At 35.9% G+C, this 15802-nt stretch overlaps 2 protein-coding genes across 2 annotated transcripts; one reads left to right on the top strand and one right to left on the bottom strand.

Annotated features, from left to right (window-relative positions):
• Positions 1–3368: 3368 nt before the first annotated feature.
• On the bottom strand, positions 3369–8417 carry LOC113760379 (uncharacterized calcium-binding protein At1g02270). Its single transcript, XM_027302932.1, has 10 exons — positions 7698–8417; positions 7468–7572; positions 7255–7360; positions 6299–6519; positions 6099–6175; positions 5904–6012; positions 5697–5822; positions 4999–5109; positions 4781–4888; positions 3369–4469 (listed from the first exon to the last, which is right to left on the bottom strand). The coding sequence occupies exons 1-10, from the start codon at positions 7857–7859 to the stop codon at positions 4233–4235; spliced, it is 1362 nt and encodes a 453-aa protein (XP_027158733.1). The 5' UTR covers positions 7860–8417; the 3' UTR covers positions 3369–4232.
• A 5095-nt stretch (positions 8418–13512) lies between these two features.
• Positions 13513–15578, top strand: LOC113761902 (60S ribosomal protein L9). Its single transcript, XM_027305078.1, has 3 exons — positions 13513–14005; positions 15021–15143; positions 15289–15578. The coding sequence occupies exons 1-3, from the start codon at positions 13631–13633 to the stop codon at positions 15373–15375; spliced, it is 585 nt and encodes a 194-aa protein (XP_027160879.1). The 5' UTR covers positions 13513–13630; the 3' UTR covers positions 15376–15578.
• The last annotated feature ends 224 nt before the right edge of the window (positions 15579–15802 follow it).

Below are 15802 nucleotides of genomic sequence, written 5' to 3'. Positions count from 1 at the left end.
TCGTCATCTTAAAAAAATCAATGATTTGGACAAGTGTTGTTAGACCTAGATTGGATCGGCCGGTTTGGCCGGTCCAATCGTGAACCGATCTTCTTCTCAAGTTAGTTTATAGCACAAAATCACTTTGGTCTAAAATTAGTCAAAATCATCAAAAATTAGTTAAACTAGTGACCCAGTTCGACTAGTTTACTGTGTTCTCAAACTTTTCTTTCTAGTGTTTTTCAAACATAATTCGAGTTATCTAAATTGTAACACTTTCATTTATTAATAGAAATATGAAAACGCCACCGACTTAGTATAAGTACCAAAATCACTCATTTTCTTAAAAGATATCTAAATCAAGACATTTCATTCCTATCATAAGTGATTCCAACTTGCATTAATTTATTTTAATTTAAGTTTTCAAGTAATTTTGAAAAATGGGCATATTTTAGTCAAGAATTTACATTTTTATATATAATTATTAGGTATATATTTGATTACAAGTCTAATATTTTTTAAACATTTTGTATGATTGGTCGAATATAACCAATAACTTAATTTCAATGGCTCTATTTGGATTGTAAATTATTTGAGATTTTTTTACTATAGCACTTTTTTTGATGTGATGTATGTGAGATAAAAAGGTAATTGGAAAGATATAATTATAAAAATATAGAATAATTATGACATCATGCTAATGTCAGCAGGTTTTTTAGAACGGTCCGACTGATTCGGCCAATTGATCTCTAGCTCTGTTTGGATTGTAAATTATTTGAGATATTTTTACTGTAACACTTTTTGTGATGTGATGTATGTGAGATAAAAAGGTAATTGGGAAGATAAAAAGGTGTGTTGGAATTTATAATAATGACGTAAGCAAATAAAATTGGGAAAATGACCTGTTTCATCCCTCACATTTCGCAAAAATATTCTTTTCGTCCCTCACTTTTAAAATGAAGCAAATTCGTCCCTGACATTTAAAAATTAAAGCTATTACATCCCTAGACCTAATTTTCAATCTAAATCAAACTATCCAATAACCCAGTAATAAATTTCGAAAATAGAATTGATAGATCATTCGGTCAATTTCATCATATTCACATGACATTTATTAAACCAAAAATAAAAATTATAACATAAAAGGTCATTCTTTTGTCTTGGAATAGTAGAGTTTTTTTTTTAAATCTTTTCATGCACCGTTAGTTTTATCCGCTTGCGAATCTAGATGTGTATCATAAATATAAAATTTGGTGTTTAAATTAAAATTTGGTGTACAATGATAATGTAGAAAAGATTAATCTTTCTTTTTTATGTTATAATTTTTTATTTTTTCTTTTTAGGTTCATTAAATTTCACATGAATATCAAGTTGAGTTAGCCAAGTGATCTACTAATTACACCCCTAAAAATTTGTAATCAGGTTGATTGGTGGTTTGATTCAGATTGAAATTTGGGTTCAGGGATGTAATAATTTTAGTTTTTAAATGTCAAGGACGAAATTGCTTCATTTTAAAAGTGAGGGACGAAAAGAATATTTTTGTGAAATGTGAAGGATGAAACTGATCATTTTCCCAATAAAATTTGGTAAATAATCATCAATCCAAACAAACTTTACACTCAATAGTTTAGCCGAATCACTATCCGGTCTGACTTTAACAACATTAATTGATTTGGACTATTTCTCTCTCGAAAAGATGGCTTACCACTAAGGAAGTATAAGGAAAGTAAACATTCTGATTCCTATTAATATCGCTATATATATATAACGACAAATTTTATGGGACGGGGTAGTACTAAAATGATACGAGGGCACATTTCTTGATTTTTAAGAATGCTTAACTCATACTACTATTTTTTTAAAATCGCTTAGCATAAGTGTACTCTTTGAAAAATATAAAATTCAATTTAAGTGAACATTTTACACCAAGTCGTAACCCTTGCAATTTTCTTTAGGATGATCGATCAACGTATGCCCTTCAATTTCAACTATATTTTAACCCGTGCACTTGCACAGTTGATATAGTTTATAGCGATTATGAAAATATTTAATATTTATCTAGTATAAAGTGTTTAAAACTTTTAATAAATTGAACATATATACAATTATTAAATATGATTAAAAGAAGGAGTAGTGAAAAATAAATTGGGTAAAACTCGATTTGGGAACAATATTCCAATATATATATATATATATATATATATATATATATATATATGAGTCAACTAATTTATGAAAACGTACACACATCTTGCTTAGCATGTAAGTCCATCTTGCTTCCATTGCCACAACATAATCAATTAACTAAAACAGAATGAATAAATAAATAAGACAGAGCGAGGAACGAACTAATTAATTGAACTAATGCAAATTGGAAGAACTTACACATACGCTGTACATTCCCATGATTGAAAGGTTAGATGTTCAAATGCCATCTTCTTGGTGCAAAATTAAACCTATATTGAAAAAAGGATCTAATATATAAAGCAATTAAGAAGGTACAAAAAAAAGTACGAACTTTCCATACATTCGTATAGTCAACAAAAACATTGCGCAAACGAATTGTGTTCTTAAAAATCATCTTATATACTTGAAAACCCTCAAAAGGTGGGCAAACATTTTTAAAACATATATACTCTAGAAGTTATAAAACTAATGTATCAAAAGAACCACTACTAAATCATCATAAAGTTTCTCAAAAAAAAAAAAAAAAAGTTTTCTTGAGCATGGTATAGGATTTCTTGAGTATGAGAAGATCGAAATCATCACTAACTATTACATTTTATAAGAATGGTATATGATTTCAAATTTGAGGTTAATCTAATAGAAGAATAAAATTTTTAATTTTGATGATAAGGATTATTTTATATCTGAATGAATTTTGACGGATAGATAATAGATTTATCTATTCATAATAAAAAGGAGTGGATACTGTTTGAGTGAAAAGGGATATTCTCTTATAAAATAGATAAATTCTATCTAAGATAAAAGTTGGAGACTATGAAGAGAAAATTTTAAAAGAATGAGACGATTTTTTTGTAGAACGTAGGATTTGAAAGATATGTTATTAAGTGGATAAAATATATGTATTTTTCAAAGATATATGATTAAGTGAATAAAATATATCCATTTTACAAGTTTGGAAAGAATTATTAACACTAACCAATTAATTGGGTCAACCCAAAAGAAAACTTGACCCGTCAATGCTGCTCAATTGAGCATGCCAAGTATGAGTGAGAAAGAGTCTAATTAAAATAGCTACTTATATATATATATATATATATATTGGATTAATCTTCTATACACTGAAAATATATACACTTTCATCATTAAATACATAACATATAATCCAAATTTATATATATATATATATATATATATATTTCATCATCAGCCGTCAACCTGAATTACGACTACAATTTACGACTATCATTACATTTTAGTTTCTTTGTTATTTTATATATCTGCCCAAAAAAAAAAAAAATTATCTCCACCAAGAATCCCAATTTTGTCAGCAGATGTTCTGGGATCCCGCACGGCGGCACAATGGCCCTTTACCAAAACAAAAGGACTTCCATGAATCACACAGACACTGGAGTACTTGGAACTGGAAATGAGTAGACTCGCCTTTTCTCTCCCTGTGTCGTCATTGAACTGGAATACTTGGAACAGGTACAAAAGGGAAGGCAGTAGTATAACCAGAATTCCTTTACAAGGTCAACAACATTGCTAATCTTGAATTCCTTTAAAAGGACTTTCATGTCGCCCTTACTAACCTGAACTTTTGGCAGTCTAATTACAGAAACCAGCCCAGCGTGCCATCTCCCTCCACTACAACAGGAGACTGCTACCAAGATACCTGTTTTAACACCATCCACACATCCCGCTTCCTTCTCCTTTCTTCTAGACGCAATGCAAAAGCAGGAGGCTATGCAGTGAGATCCATGGATCCACCGCATCAGTGGGAGATCCGGATGCAACAAGAGAGAGAGAGACAGAGAGAGAGAATGCAACCAGCTTCAGCTGACAATGCTGCTCCAAACAGGTCTAAACCTCAGATAAATGAAAGTCCACTTTTTTTGTCTGTGAGGGTGGGTGCAATAGTCATCCTGATAGATATGTGCTTTTCAAACTCCGCATCTTCAACTTGAACCCGTCCGAGGGTCGTTTCAGCATTAAACAGACTCGTAAAACCTTCGGTCCTGTTTTCTTGAGTCACAAGCATAAGAACCAAGCCTTACAGCACCCAATTGTCAGGATATCAGACGAGAACATGGCATTCTTACTGGTGAAAACACCACAGTAAGCCGGGCATGATCAGAGAGTGAATAGTCCTCAGGCCACATCCCTTTCTCTACTTCTGTTGGGAAAAGTACTGCATTCTTCACGCTGAAACCAATTGTTTGCTCTGTACCATGGACAACATCTTCCCACCCGTCCTTGCTAAATTCCTCTCTAACCTCTGACCATGTAGGGTGCCATATTCGTTGCTGCAATTTCATTATTGAGAAAAAAAAAAGTTATCGTCCATGCATAGGTGTCCAAATCTGAAGAAGTAGCACTCTCAGAAGGATAGCAATATAAGAGGCGACTAAATCCTTTGAACGAACTACTAGATGACATAATCTGAAGAAAAGTTCAATTTCCTTTTGCTGTACTCCAAGAGACCAACTTAGAAAAGTTCAATTGATAACTATATTTAAAAGGAAAGATTTGATGAAGGACGTTTCAACGCACAGAAGGCAAGCCATACATGTGAAGCTGACAGCACAATATGCTACAAAAGAAAAAGATCAAATACCTCAAATTCTTCAAAATCAAGAACACCATTTCCATCAATGTCTGCTTGCACCCACAAGTCTTTAGTCTCCTCTATGCTTAGCCCATAGCAATGGCCAACCAATTTAAGCTGAGAAATTATGAAATAAAATCAGATTGAAGAATTGACCTTAGATTAAACAAAATTGAATGACTTGTTATCGTGTAGAGTACTTGTTAAGTATAAATTTATAGTGCTACCTGCCGCAATGCTTCACAGAAACCAGTGCAAGTAATGTAATCACCGTCACTATCAGCCTTCAAAAAGGCAAATGCATCGTGCTCTGTCAATGAAGCTCGTCGAAGTTGATACTGAAATCCATCAAATGTTAAAAAAAAAAAAGAAGACCATAATCGGAATATGTATCACTGAGGAAAGAAAGCACAGAAAAAAACAGAATTCAAATCATAGACAACAGTTGTTGCCAACGAGTAAGGCTATCTTTTAAGTCCAAAAGATATATTGCACCCAATAATATATCTTGTACCAAATAATCAAAGTAATTTGAGAAAGATGCTGCATAAATTATTTTATTATCTTTTTAAGTCCAAAATATTAATTTCCATATGAAAGTGCCATCTGTCGCAAAACAGGAAGCCAACCATAAAGGAGAAAGGGCAAACATATATGCCCAAAGAAGGTGATACAAATCCAAACCCATGGCTGCAAGGTTATGGTTAGTGGATATGGTCACAGTTCAGCATCCAGAGTTCCAAGGGTTAAAGTGAACACGACTAAGTATAAAACTCTGTACTATAGCCTTTTCAGCCATCTAAAGAGCAGTCAACCAACAAGGACTAGAAGATCAAAACTACATCAAGCATGTAAAGAAAAATAATAGTCTCAATAAAAGCACTGTAGAGTGAAAAGTTACACAAAGTTGGACGCATTATCTCACCTTGAACATTCCAAAGACAGCTTCACTCCAACTTGTTTTCAGTAATTTTCGATATCTGTTCGGATTCAGTAGCCATATGAAATCTACACCACAGATATTTCCACGATGATTACGGTGGCTTATCCACTGCATAAAAGTTTAAGATGTCAGACACTGGAGTAAACTTGGTACTCCTACAAGCAATTATGAATATGAAAAGCAAGTCACCTTATGTGCATCAGCATCAGCGTACTGATGAGCAGTATCATATGATGATACAAATCCCTGAGATCGCAGAAACTTGTAAACATGACCTCGCTTGCTTCCGTTCCAATCTCTGAAATGGCAAAGAAAGGAGCATGTTATGAGTAATACTTTAACAATGGCTGGGATTATTTGCAAAATAACTAAAAAGAGGTTTACCCGCAGAGGATAATGGGAAGGGGGTTGAGCTTGTTTTCCTTTTGATAAGATTCCACATACTGCAATATTTTGTACACCTATTTATGGGTGGCATGACAATAAAAAAAAGCATCAGTGAGTGGACATATGAAGCAAACCATGCTATGGTTCACCAAATTAGCAGTATACGACCACGACTTGAATAAAGAGATTTGACAGACCTGCCGCAGTCTTTCCAAACACAGACTTGAATTGTGTGGAAACAACAAATGGGTGTTCACAATGAGAATTTCTTGACGAACATTGCTATTTCGACTTTGTGAGAAAGGTGCAATAAGTTCAACATGCAACAGCTGAGCAACTCGGTCTCCGAAATCATTAAATAGCAACTCTCGGTGGTTCATGACCCTAAATATGTCCCGATGGACAGCAGTCAACAAACCTGTACAATTTCAGAGGGCAAGGGGGAGGGGGAGGGGGGAGGCAGGTTAGCTAGGAAGCATAATTCTAAAATATTCTAATTCTTCACCTAGAGTTAAGATCATTTTTTTTTTCACTTTATTCACTAGGCAGTGCTAATGTCAACCCATAACATGTTGGTTCAACCCCCACATGCTCTAAAGAATTATCACGTATGCTTGTACCCAAGTCAACAAGATAATTTTATCAGCATATATGGCGTCAGATGTGCAAACGCCCAAAAAAAAGAAAATCATGGAGTCGGGCAGCAAAACTAGTACTCCTCGACTAACTACTTCGCTAACAACTCTGTTTGACGGTTTCGATTCCCCCAATCAAAACTATATCATTTCTTCTTCATTTTCATATTCCTCTGCTCTTGCTTTTCCACATCTCTTTACCTTCACTCTGTACCATTTAAGAACCCAGCAATAGAGCAATTTGCCTACTGGAAATGCGCTATTGGAATGCAGATAAAAATGAGGATAAACCAAGAAAAGAAGTTAGAAGTTAGAACATGGGGGAAAAGGATGCAGCAGGCAGGCCTCACATTGGCAATTTCAACGCAAAGTACAGATGACCAAAACCAAATGTGACAATAGTACTTAATGATGACTTCCACAGAGCCTCCCCAGTTCAATGATTTCTTTTAAAAAAAAAATCAAAATAAACGAAAAGGAAGGAGAAGGGGGGGGGGGGGGTTGAAAGGAGCCAGTACCATCGCCACGATTGTTGGTTCGCGCGAGTTTAAAAATAGTATAGCCAGCAGCTCCAAGCCTCTTGTTGTAAATATTAACAAGCTCTTCGTTTCCAACCCAAAATTCCTGTATTTGGAAAAAACATAGCACAAAAGGGGGTGTCAAGACGATGAATTTAATCAGAATTGTTAAGGAGAGGAAGGAATAACAAGAGCTACACGAGGAAAGATTACCTGGAGGCAGATAATGGAAGATCTTTCGTACAACAACCAATCCAATATCCTGTGGTTCCTGTTCAACCAATAAGCCTTCTTCTCGCTTTCCCTGATACTCTGGTCCTGCCATCCCCCACCCAAACCCAATAAGCAATCAACCTCAACAGAAAGGAAAGACCAACCAATTAATCCTTTTCGTGAAAAGAGAATGAAATAGAAAACACATACAGAGGGGGAGAGAGAGGAACCTCATGGTTGAGACGCTTGTAGATAGGGGCGAGGATGTTGAAGGTGGTACAAGAAATGCAGGTAGGATCGGCAATTGAGGAGGCTATAGCATAGCTTCCAATCCTCGACACCCTCCTACGCCTACCTTTTGTGCTAAGGCCTGTATCCCTCGTCCTTCCCATAGGAAAAAAGATAGTACTACTCTGCTATTATGCCTCCTATTTGAAAAGAAAAAAAGAAAGGAATGATATACTTGGCTCCTTAATGGTGGTCGAGGAGGAGGAGGAGGGCAGCAGCGGCAATGAAGAAAGTGAAGGATGAGGCTAGTAACAGCGTTTGAAAGAAAGAGGACGAGGTGGGGACAATCAGGGATTTTCGTTAAGAGGCAAAACCGAGACGGGAATACGATTCTGAGAGTTTGTTGGTTGTAGATGACGAAAAACAATGCGGCCACAACCAACCAAAGCTCCGCTTCCTTAAATTTGTGTAGTATATAGAGGCAAAATGCAATCACAATGGGGGTGGCTGTCCCTGTAGATTGTTATTACTACTGCAAATGAAGTTGCTCAGAGAAAAAAAGAAGAAAGAATCCAGAGAGAGCGCTATGGGAAAAAGGACGGATGACTAGTGAATGAATGATGCTGGGGAAAGAGAGAGAAGGGGGAGTGGAATTGTGGTTCTGGAAATGAATTGAAACGAATGAGAGAGTCCAATTCCCCCGCCCTGCCTCTTTTTACGGGCGGACCGTCCCTCTGTTTTTCTGTGCGTGAGAGAGATTGAGACAGATCCAGAATCCAGATGGTGTATTTGCCGGTTATTCTTCTCCTCCTCCTTTTTTCTAAAGATGTAGTATTCTAATTATGAAAAAAAAGTAGTGGTATTCTAACACACCAAAAAAAAAAAAAAAAAGTACTATTCTAACACAAAAAAAAAGAAGTATATGCTCAATGTTTATTAGTACACCCAATTCAAATACATACACTTCAAAACTCATCTTTTCTCTCTTTTTTTTTTAATGGATTTCACGAGGAGGAGAACAGCTGATATTATTAAATTTGTATAGATTTGTCTGCGAAGAAAAATCCTTGTAATACACTACTATTAGTACCAATGATAAGGATACACTCGATGTATATACAATTCAGAAACAATCCCTTTTTATATGAAAGAATTTAGTATACATTTTTCATTAAAAAAAATTGATCTTTTAAAGTTTGTTTAATAGACTTTTAATTAACTTGGTGATTACAATGTTTGTGGGTAGTTATGCATGAAAATTATTTGTGATTACATTGATTGGCAGTATCAACAATATATAATCAGATGTTAAAGGTATCTATATCTATATCTATATATATTAGACAGGTTTTTGACGAGGAACTTCCACAAACATTAGAAATCTAAATCCCTTTTTACTATAATTTTATATTTATTTTAGTTCAATAATCCTTATCTTCTCCTTATCCCTTTCCACTCTTTAATTTATGTGATCCACTAACCCACAAAATTAAAACCCTAAGTTTTAACTAACAGATAATAACCACGTCCGCAAAAAATTTACGTCTCACATTTACTACTGACACTTACTATATCACTAATAGCAATACTCACACTTATCACATCACTGATAGCAATAACTAATTGCTAATTTAAGAAACTCGCAACTACGAAAGTCACATATCCAAAAATTTAGGAGTCTGTTTGATTACAAATTTCACAACTATACGCATCTTATTATCATAATGTATTTTACTCTCATAATCATGCGCAAAACTAATGATAACCAACCCATTTTACCCATTTTCATTTGTCATCACACAAATTAAATATAGTGAAAAAAACAGTATATATCATACTCTTACCATGAATGGATCCCATTTATAAACATTTCAATCAGTGATGAAGTCAAGTTTTTTTTTAAGAGGGGTTAAAAATTTTCCTAACATAATTATTATTATGTGTTATGTTCAAATAACTTTCATCTATTTAAATATATGACATCTAAAAATATTAAATTTTAATTTTAATTATAAAGGGATTAAAAAATAAATAACTTTTTAAGAAAAAAATTAATTCAAATGTAGTTAATTCACACACACACATGCACACATATATCCATATATATATATTCTCATAATATAAACTAAAATTGTAAAAAATTAGGAGAGCCAACTTTGTTTTACACAAATATTTACACAATATAAATTACAATTTTTAAAACTTTAGGGGGGGCTATGGCCCCTATTAGCCCCCCTTAGTTCCATCATTGATTTCAAACTTGCAAGATTATAAAAGAAAAAACAACTGATCACAAAATGAATCTTACACCATAATGATTCAATTGAAATATTTAAAAAAGGTTCGGCAAGTTTACTTCCAAGATATACAAGTCTCATTGAACATTTTTTTGTAGTATGAACTGTACAAAATTCAACAGAATTAATTAAATCACCAATATTGATTTTTATACTAAAAGTTGATTGATGCAAAAAATGTTCGCGCCTTTGTACAAAATTATTAAATTGAATGCATAATATTTGTGAATATTTCATTTTGAAATAATTTTCATCTATTTAAATATATGACATCTAAAAATATCAAACATTAACACTAGTGTTTAACGATTCTAACCACTAGTAGTAGTTAAATGGGCAAAAATCATATTGCAACAGCTCGGATTTTATTTCAATAGCGACTCAGATCAGAAAAAGGACAATATTAGTCCTTTGGAAGCGCAAATACATTTGAAGTGGAGAAGAATAGGATGTCCAAAAGTTGCTGTGAAGATAAAATCAGAGTTTCAGCATTAACGTCAGGCATGAAGATTGGAATTGTGCAGAATTTTGGGGGGGGGGGGGGGGTCAGAAGAGAGAGAGTGAAATTGGATGGTTTATAAGATTCACCCTCCATGAACATCCTCTTGAATAATAGTACTACATTTCAAGAAACAACAATTACGAAAGTTAGGACCCATAAAATTCCAAAACCTTTTCCCTGCTGTGACCCTAATGGCCGAAAGCTTGATTCGACAATTTTAACGCCAAAAAAGGATAAGGCAAGAAGGAGAGCATATGAATTGAATTAATGGTGGATGACAGGGATGGTAAATACTACTACTGTCTGCTACTGCAAAAGATAGCAGAGATGCTTGTGTGAGATGGAGCAGAAGCTTCTATCTATTTTCACGTACGCAAATTTTTCCCATCAACAGTAAAGAAAAAGAAAAAGAAAAAAAAGCAGCTGGCATAATCCAATCCAGCACCGCACCATTGCAACCGCGTAGGGATGAATCATGAAGACCAAAGGGCGCGGCGGTGGAGGCGGAGAGGCTCGACTCCCTTTTTTTTTTTTTGTTGCTTGTCACGGTATCCAGGCTCGACTCCCTTTGATACATACATATATATCAAAAACAAGTACAGCTTGTGTTCAGATTCATCAATCATGCAAAGCAAAAGAGCTCTTGGGCTCTTCCTCAACCAAAACACAAACAAACCTATTTTTCTTCTATTGATTTCAGAATTTCAAAAATGTCCTTTCTCGCCAGATGCCAATTCAGAGTTGGCCATTGCCATTTTTAATTTTTATTCATCTCCAAGGCAAGTAATTGAGTCTAGTGGGATTAGAAAACCTCCGTTGACCAGATTAAGGTCAGCACTCAATTGGAAGACAAAAACATTTTGGTACTCACTAAGTACTAGTAGAGTAGTCTTCCGAGACCCATGAATGTTTTAGGTACTACAGCAATTCGTTGAACCAAAAACAAATTATAATTGGTTTGTTTGGATAGAGTATTATTTGAAATAATTACTGTAACATTTTTTGTGATGTGATGTAATGTATGTGAGATAAAAAGATAATTGAATATATAAAAAAGTAGATTGTAAAATATATTTATGATGTAAACGAAATATTATTTGAGATATTTGTACTATCCAAATTATTATTATCGTACAATAATAAAAAAGTCTGCATCATAGTACTACTACAAAAAAGAAAAGAAAAGAACAATCTATGTGGAACTCATGGCAATCGGACGGTAGATGCATTAGAGGACATCACCGGACAAACGCGAGGAAGACGACAAATGAGATTTTAAGGAGATCAAAAAAGAGGACCGTCAAAATTCATTCAAGTGGGATACAGCAACTAGGAGTACAACTAGTCGCTCATCATTGCATGGATGTGGGCCGGGCCGGGCCGGTTGTAAATTTCTACGCTCAACTTGATTGGTGACGAACCCCTCGGGGTCAGCTCGGCTGGTGAGCCTCGGGGGTAATCTTCGGGGTGGCACAGGTTCGAGTCTGGCCTCACATACCGCCTGGATGCTCTTGGGGGGCGGGGTACTTCAGGCGCAGGGGATTAGTCGGGCCGCCTTCGGGTCTTGACCCGGACACCCCTGTGTTGAAAAAAAAAAAAAAAAAAAAAAAAAAAAAACTTGATTGGTGACGAACCCGTCACGTCATTTGCTTCAGTTAATATAATATGTCCTTTCACTTTTGTCCAACATGCTTGATGAATGATGCTGCCCGACCCATATTCATTACTCTCTTCTATTACACACTAATGTGAACTAAACATTTATTTTTGTTACGCACCGGCACCTTCATGAATATTACAGCTTATTGTGTAACACAAAACCGATTCCCGCATTACAATCCAATCTAATAAAACAAAATAATCAAGAAATAAGTAATAAAGAAAGTAAAATCCAATTTGTCTATTTGATTCTTTGTAAAGTATTGGGCGCAGCCGAAAGGTGCATGATTGCCCCATTGCCTTGTGCCTTTTGCACCCCTATATCTTGTGGTGTCTCTCAAATTTTAAAGGCATAACATGCTTGTCCGTGTTCTAGTCGTCGATATATAGTTATTAATATATTTCAAGAGCCTCCTTACTTTGAGTGTGTTTGGACAGGAGATTATTTGTCTAAATATATTTACTTACATTATCATTACAATTTTTAATATATCTTTTTATCTTACATACATCAAATCACAAAAAGTGCTATAGTAAAAATATCTCAAATAATTTATAATTTAAACACATTATTTGATTTCTGTGAGATATTGTGCATATAATTCTCTCTCTCTCTCTCTCTATATATATATATATTCTTATTGGTGGACCAACAAAATGGACAAATATCAGGGGGGAAAAAGATTTTCCGTGCTTTGCTTAGAAAATTGTATTGGGGTTCCAAAAATATCCAGATATATACCCATGTGTGTGTGTTTTTTTTCCTGGTACGAAAGATGCAATTTATTAAATAAAGGGTTATTATCACTTTACCTCCTTCAACCACATCACTACTAGTTCAGTACAGTCATAGGCAGGGATGTTCCCCTAATGTCTTCCAAAATTATGGGTGGATACAAAATAATCTCGGAAGTTATGCCTTAATGCGACCTGTTGTAGCTGTCCCATGAGGGTCCTGCAATCATCATGTAAAAAAAAAAAAAAAAAAAAAAAAAAGGAAAGAATTCCTGGGTGTCAAATTTATTTTCTTTTATCAAATTAACCGCAAGTAAGGCGTCCAATTCAATTTCCAAGAGAGGGATGCTAAGTTGGACAGCCGGCGTCAGACCATCCCCTTGATGCCCAACATCCTGCCAAGGCACTTTTTTGCTGCTCCCAGATTTCTATGGAAGCCCGAAGTCCAATCCCTTAATAATCCTCCCGCCCCTGCCAATCCAGGATCATCGTGGGCCCAACGGTGAGCGTTATAAGCTTAGCCCATGCAATTGGAGGAGGCGTCCAAGAAATCAAAGATTCAATTCTAGTTGGGCCAGAAGGAGTTTCTTGAAGGGCCAGCACACAAAAGCAAAAAGGGTACTCCTTTGTGGCTTCGTTAGGGTTTAAGGTGCCATCGCCAGTTCTTTTGCACTCTCCAGGACAAGGACGAGGACGACGAGTTGTTACTGCGACTGATCGTCCTGTACAACGTTCAGCGAAGATGAAGACGATTCTGTCATCGGAGACTATGGATATTCCCGACGGTGTTAAGATTAAGGTGAAAGCCAAGCAGATCGAGGTGGAGGGACCCCGCGGGAAGCTTACTCGCAACTTCAAGCATCTCAACCTCGACTTCCAGCTCATCACCGATGAGGCCACCGGAAAGAGGAAGCTCAAGGTCGACGCTTGGTTCGGCTCCCGCAAGACCACCGCCGCCATTCGCACTGCCCTCAGCCACGTTGAGAACCTCATCACCGGCGTTACCAAGGGTTACCGCTACAAGATGAGATTCGTCTACGCTCACTTCCCAATCAATGCCTCCATCACCAACTCCAATCGTTCTATTGAGATCCGTAACTTCCTTGGCGAGAAGAAGGTATCTGCTCGCATGATGAAACATTTGGGCCTTTTCTTTTCTCTTTAGATTTGTCATTTTTCTGATTTCTTTTACATTTTCATGCATGTGAATTGTTGATTTGATTTAGTAATGCTCCGAGAGGACTTGACTTGTGCGGAGGAGTTCTTCCTCTTCCCCCTCCCTTTTGAGTGTGCCTTTTGAGTATAGTTTTTGGGCTGGACTACTAGTGCTTTGTGTTTGTTCATTTCTGGGTTCATCGTCGGATGCTTTTGACCCTCCAGTTTGAAACCAACCAAGCCGAGAATGGTCCCCAACTTGAGATTTCCGTGGTTGGGTGTGTGAGGTTGCTCGATTACTCATCTGGTTTTGGTAGTGATGTAATTGCTAATCTGGACTGCTTACCTGTTTACATTAGCTTGTCGATTCTAGTGTCCAGTTTGCTTGTTATGTGATTGTACTGTGTTTGGAATCGTTTTGTTTGTATCACTGGTCATTGGAGATGCAATAGTTTTAGTACTATTAATACTATATGCATCTTTAATTCATAGAAATGGGTAGTAGATGTTATTGGCATTATGGTTTTGACTTTAAATGAAGTAATTACTGTCCTTTGCCAAACATACTGTATTTTGATTTTATTTTTTTTAAAATTTTCTGCCCTTTTCTTTCTTTCCTGAGTTCTGCTGGAACATTCTAGACCAGTGTCGTTGAGGCTAATAAATAATGACCAGGTCATGGTTGAACCTTCCTACTAGACCAATGATGCGTGTTTGAACCTTTCTGCTCGATGTTTGTATAAACTTGTTCTCATATTATTTCTCGGCTAATCATAAACGGCTCCTCCTTTAATAAGGGTTCATTTTTGCTTTCTTTTGAAGTAATTTATTGGCAGGTTAGGATTCTCTGTTATCTTGTTAGACAATGAGGGGGACTATGGAATTGCTTCCAATGGGTTGCCTCCATTAGGCATGTTGAGATTGCTTGAAATTTCTGATAGGGAACATTTTGTAATGTATTAAGTTTTCTGCATTAGGTGAGGAAGGTGGACATGCTTGAAGGAGTCAGTGTTGTCCGGTCTGAGAAGGTTAAGGATGAATTGGTGTTGGATGGCAATGACATTGAGCTTGTTTCCCGATCTGCTGCCCTCATAAACCAAGTAAGAGTCACTCTGTGCCATATTTTTGACTTTTTTTTTTCAAAATATTTATGACATTTGAATCTGCAAGTTTTGTTCCTTCTCATTGTCTTTAATATGTAGCCCAACTGGCTGAATAGCTAATGTACTACCGTATTATGGACAGAAATGCCATGTGAAGAACAAAGATATCCGGAAGTTTCTTGATGGTATCTATGTCAGTGAGAAGGGGCGAATAGTGGAGGAGGAATGAGGAGAGTTAGTGTGCTATATTTCTTAGTTGTTCTCTTGGAGATTTGTTATAGATGACTTCTATTTTGAACTTAAAAATTTTGTGTTTCAAGGCTCTTTTCATTAGACTTTGCTTAATACAGTTATGGTTTCAAATGTTTTCGAGTTAGTTGTTTGGTTTTCTAGGACGTATAATGCTGCAAGCGAGCTGTTTTTACTGTTTTTTGTGACCGTCGTTGTAGCTTTCCGTTTATGTAGCCCGCTTGTTCAATTCGTAGCCCGAAGACACAGTAAAGTACGAAAATTACTGCTCGATGTCACCCATTCAAGTCTCGACTCTCGGGCTCAGCTTGAGATGATAGTGACAAAAAAGGTCGAAAGCAATGGGCGACTGCATTATTGGGATGGTAAATTTCATCAGAATTGGAATACAGGTGCTAAACCTTTGG

The sequence above is a fragment of the Coffea eugenioides genome, chromosome 2 (genome assembly GCF_003713205.1).
Source record: "Coffea eugenioides isolate CCC68of chromosome 2, Ceug_1.0, whole genome shotgun sequence".
NCBI lineage: Eukaryota > Viridiplantae > Streptophyta > Magnoliopsida > Gentianales > Rubiaceae > Coffea > Coffea eugenioides.
The sequence above is the reverse complement of the archived record's forward strand: the minus strand, read 5'-3'. Positions and strand labels throughout refer to the sequence as shown.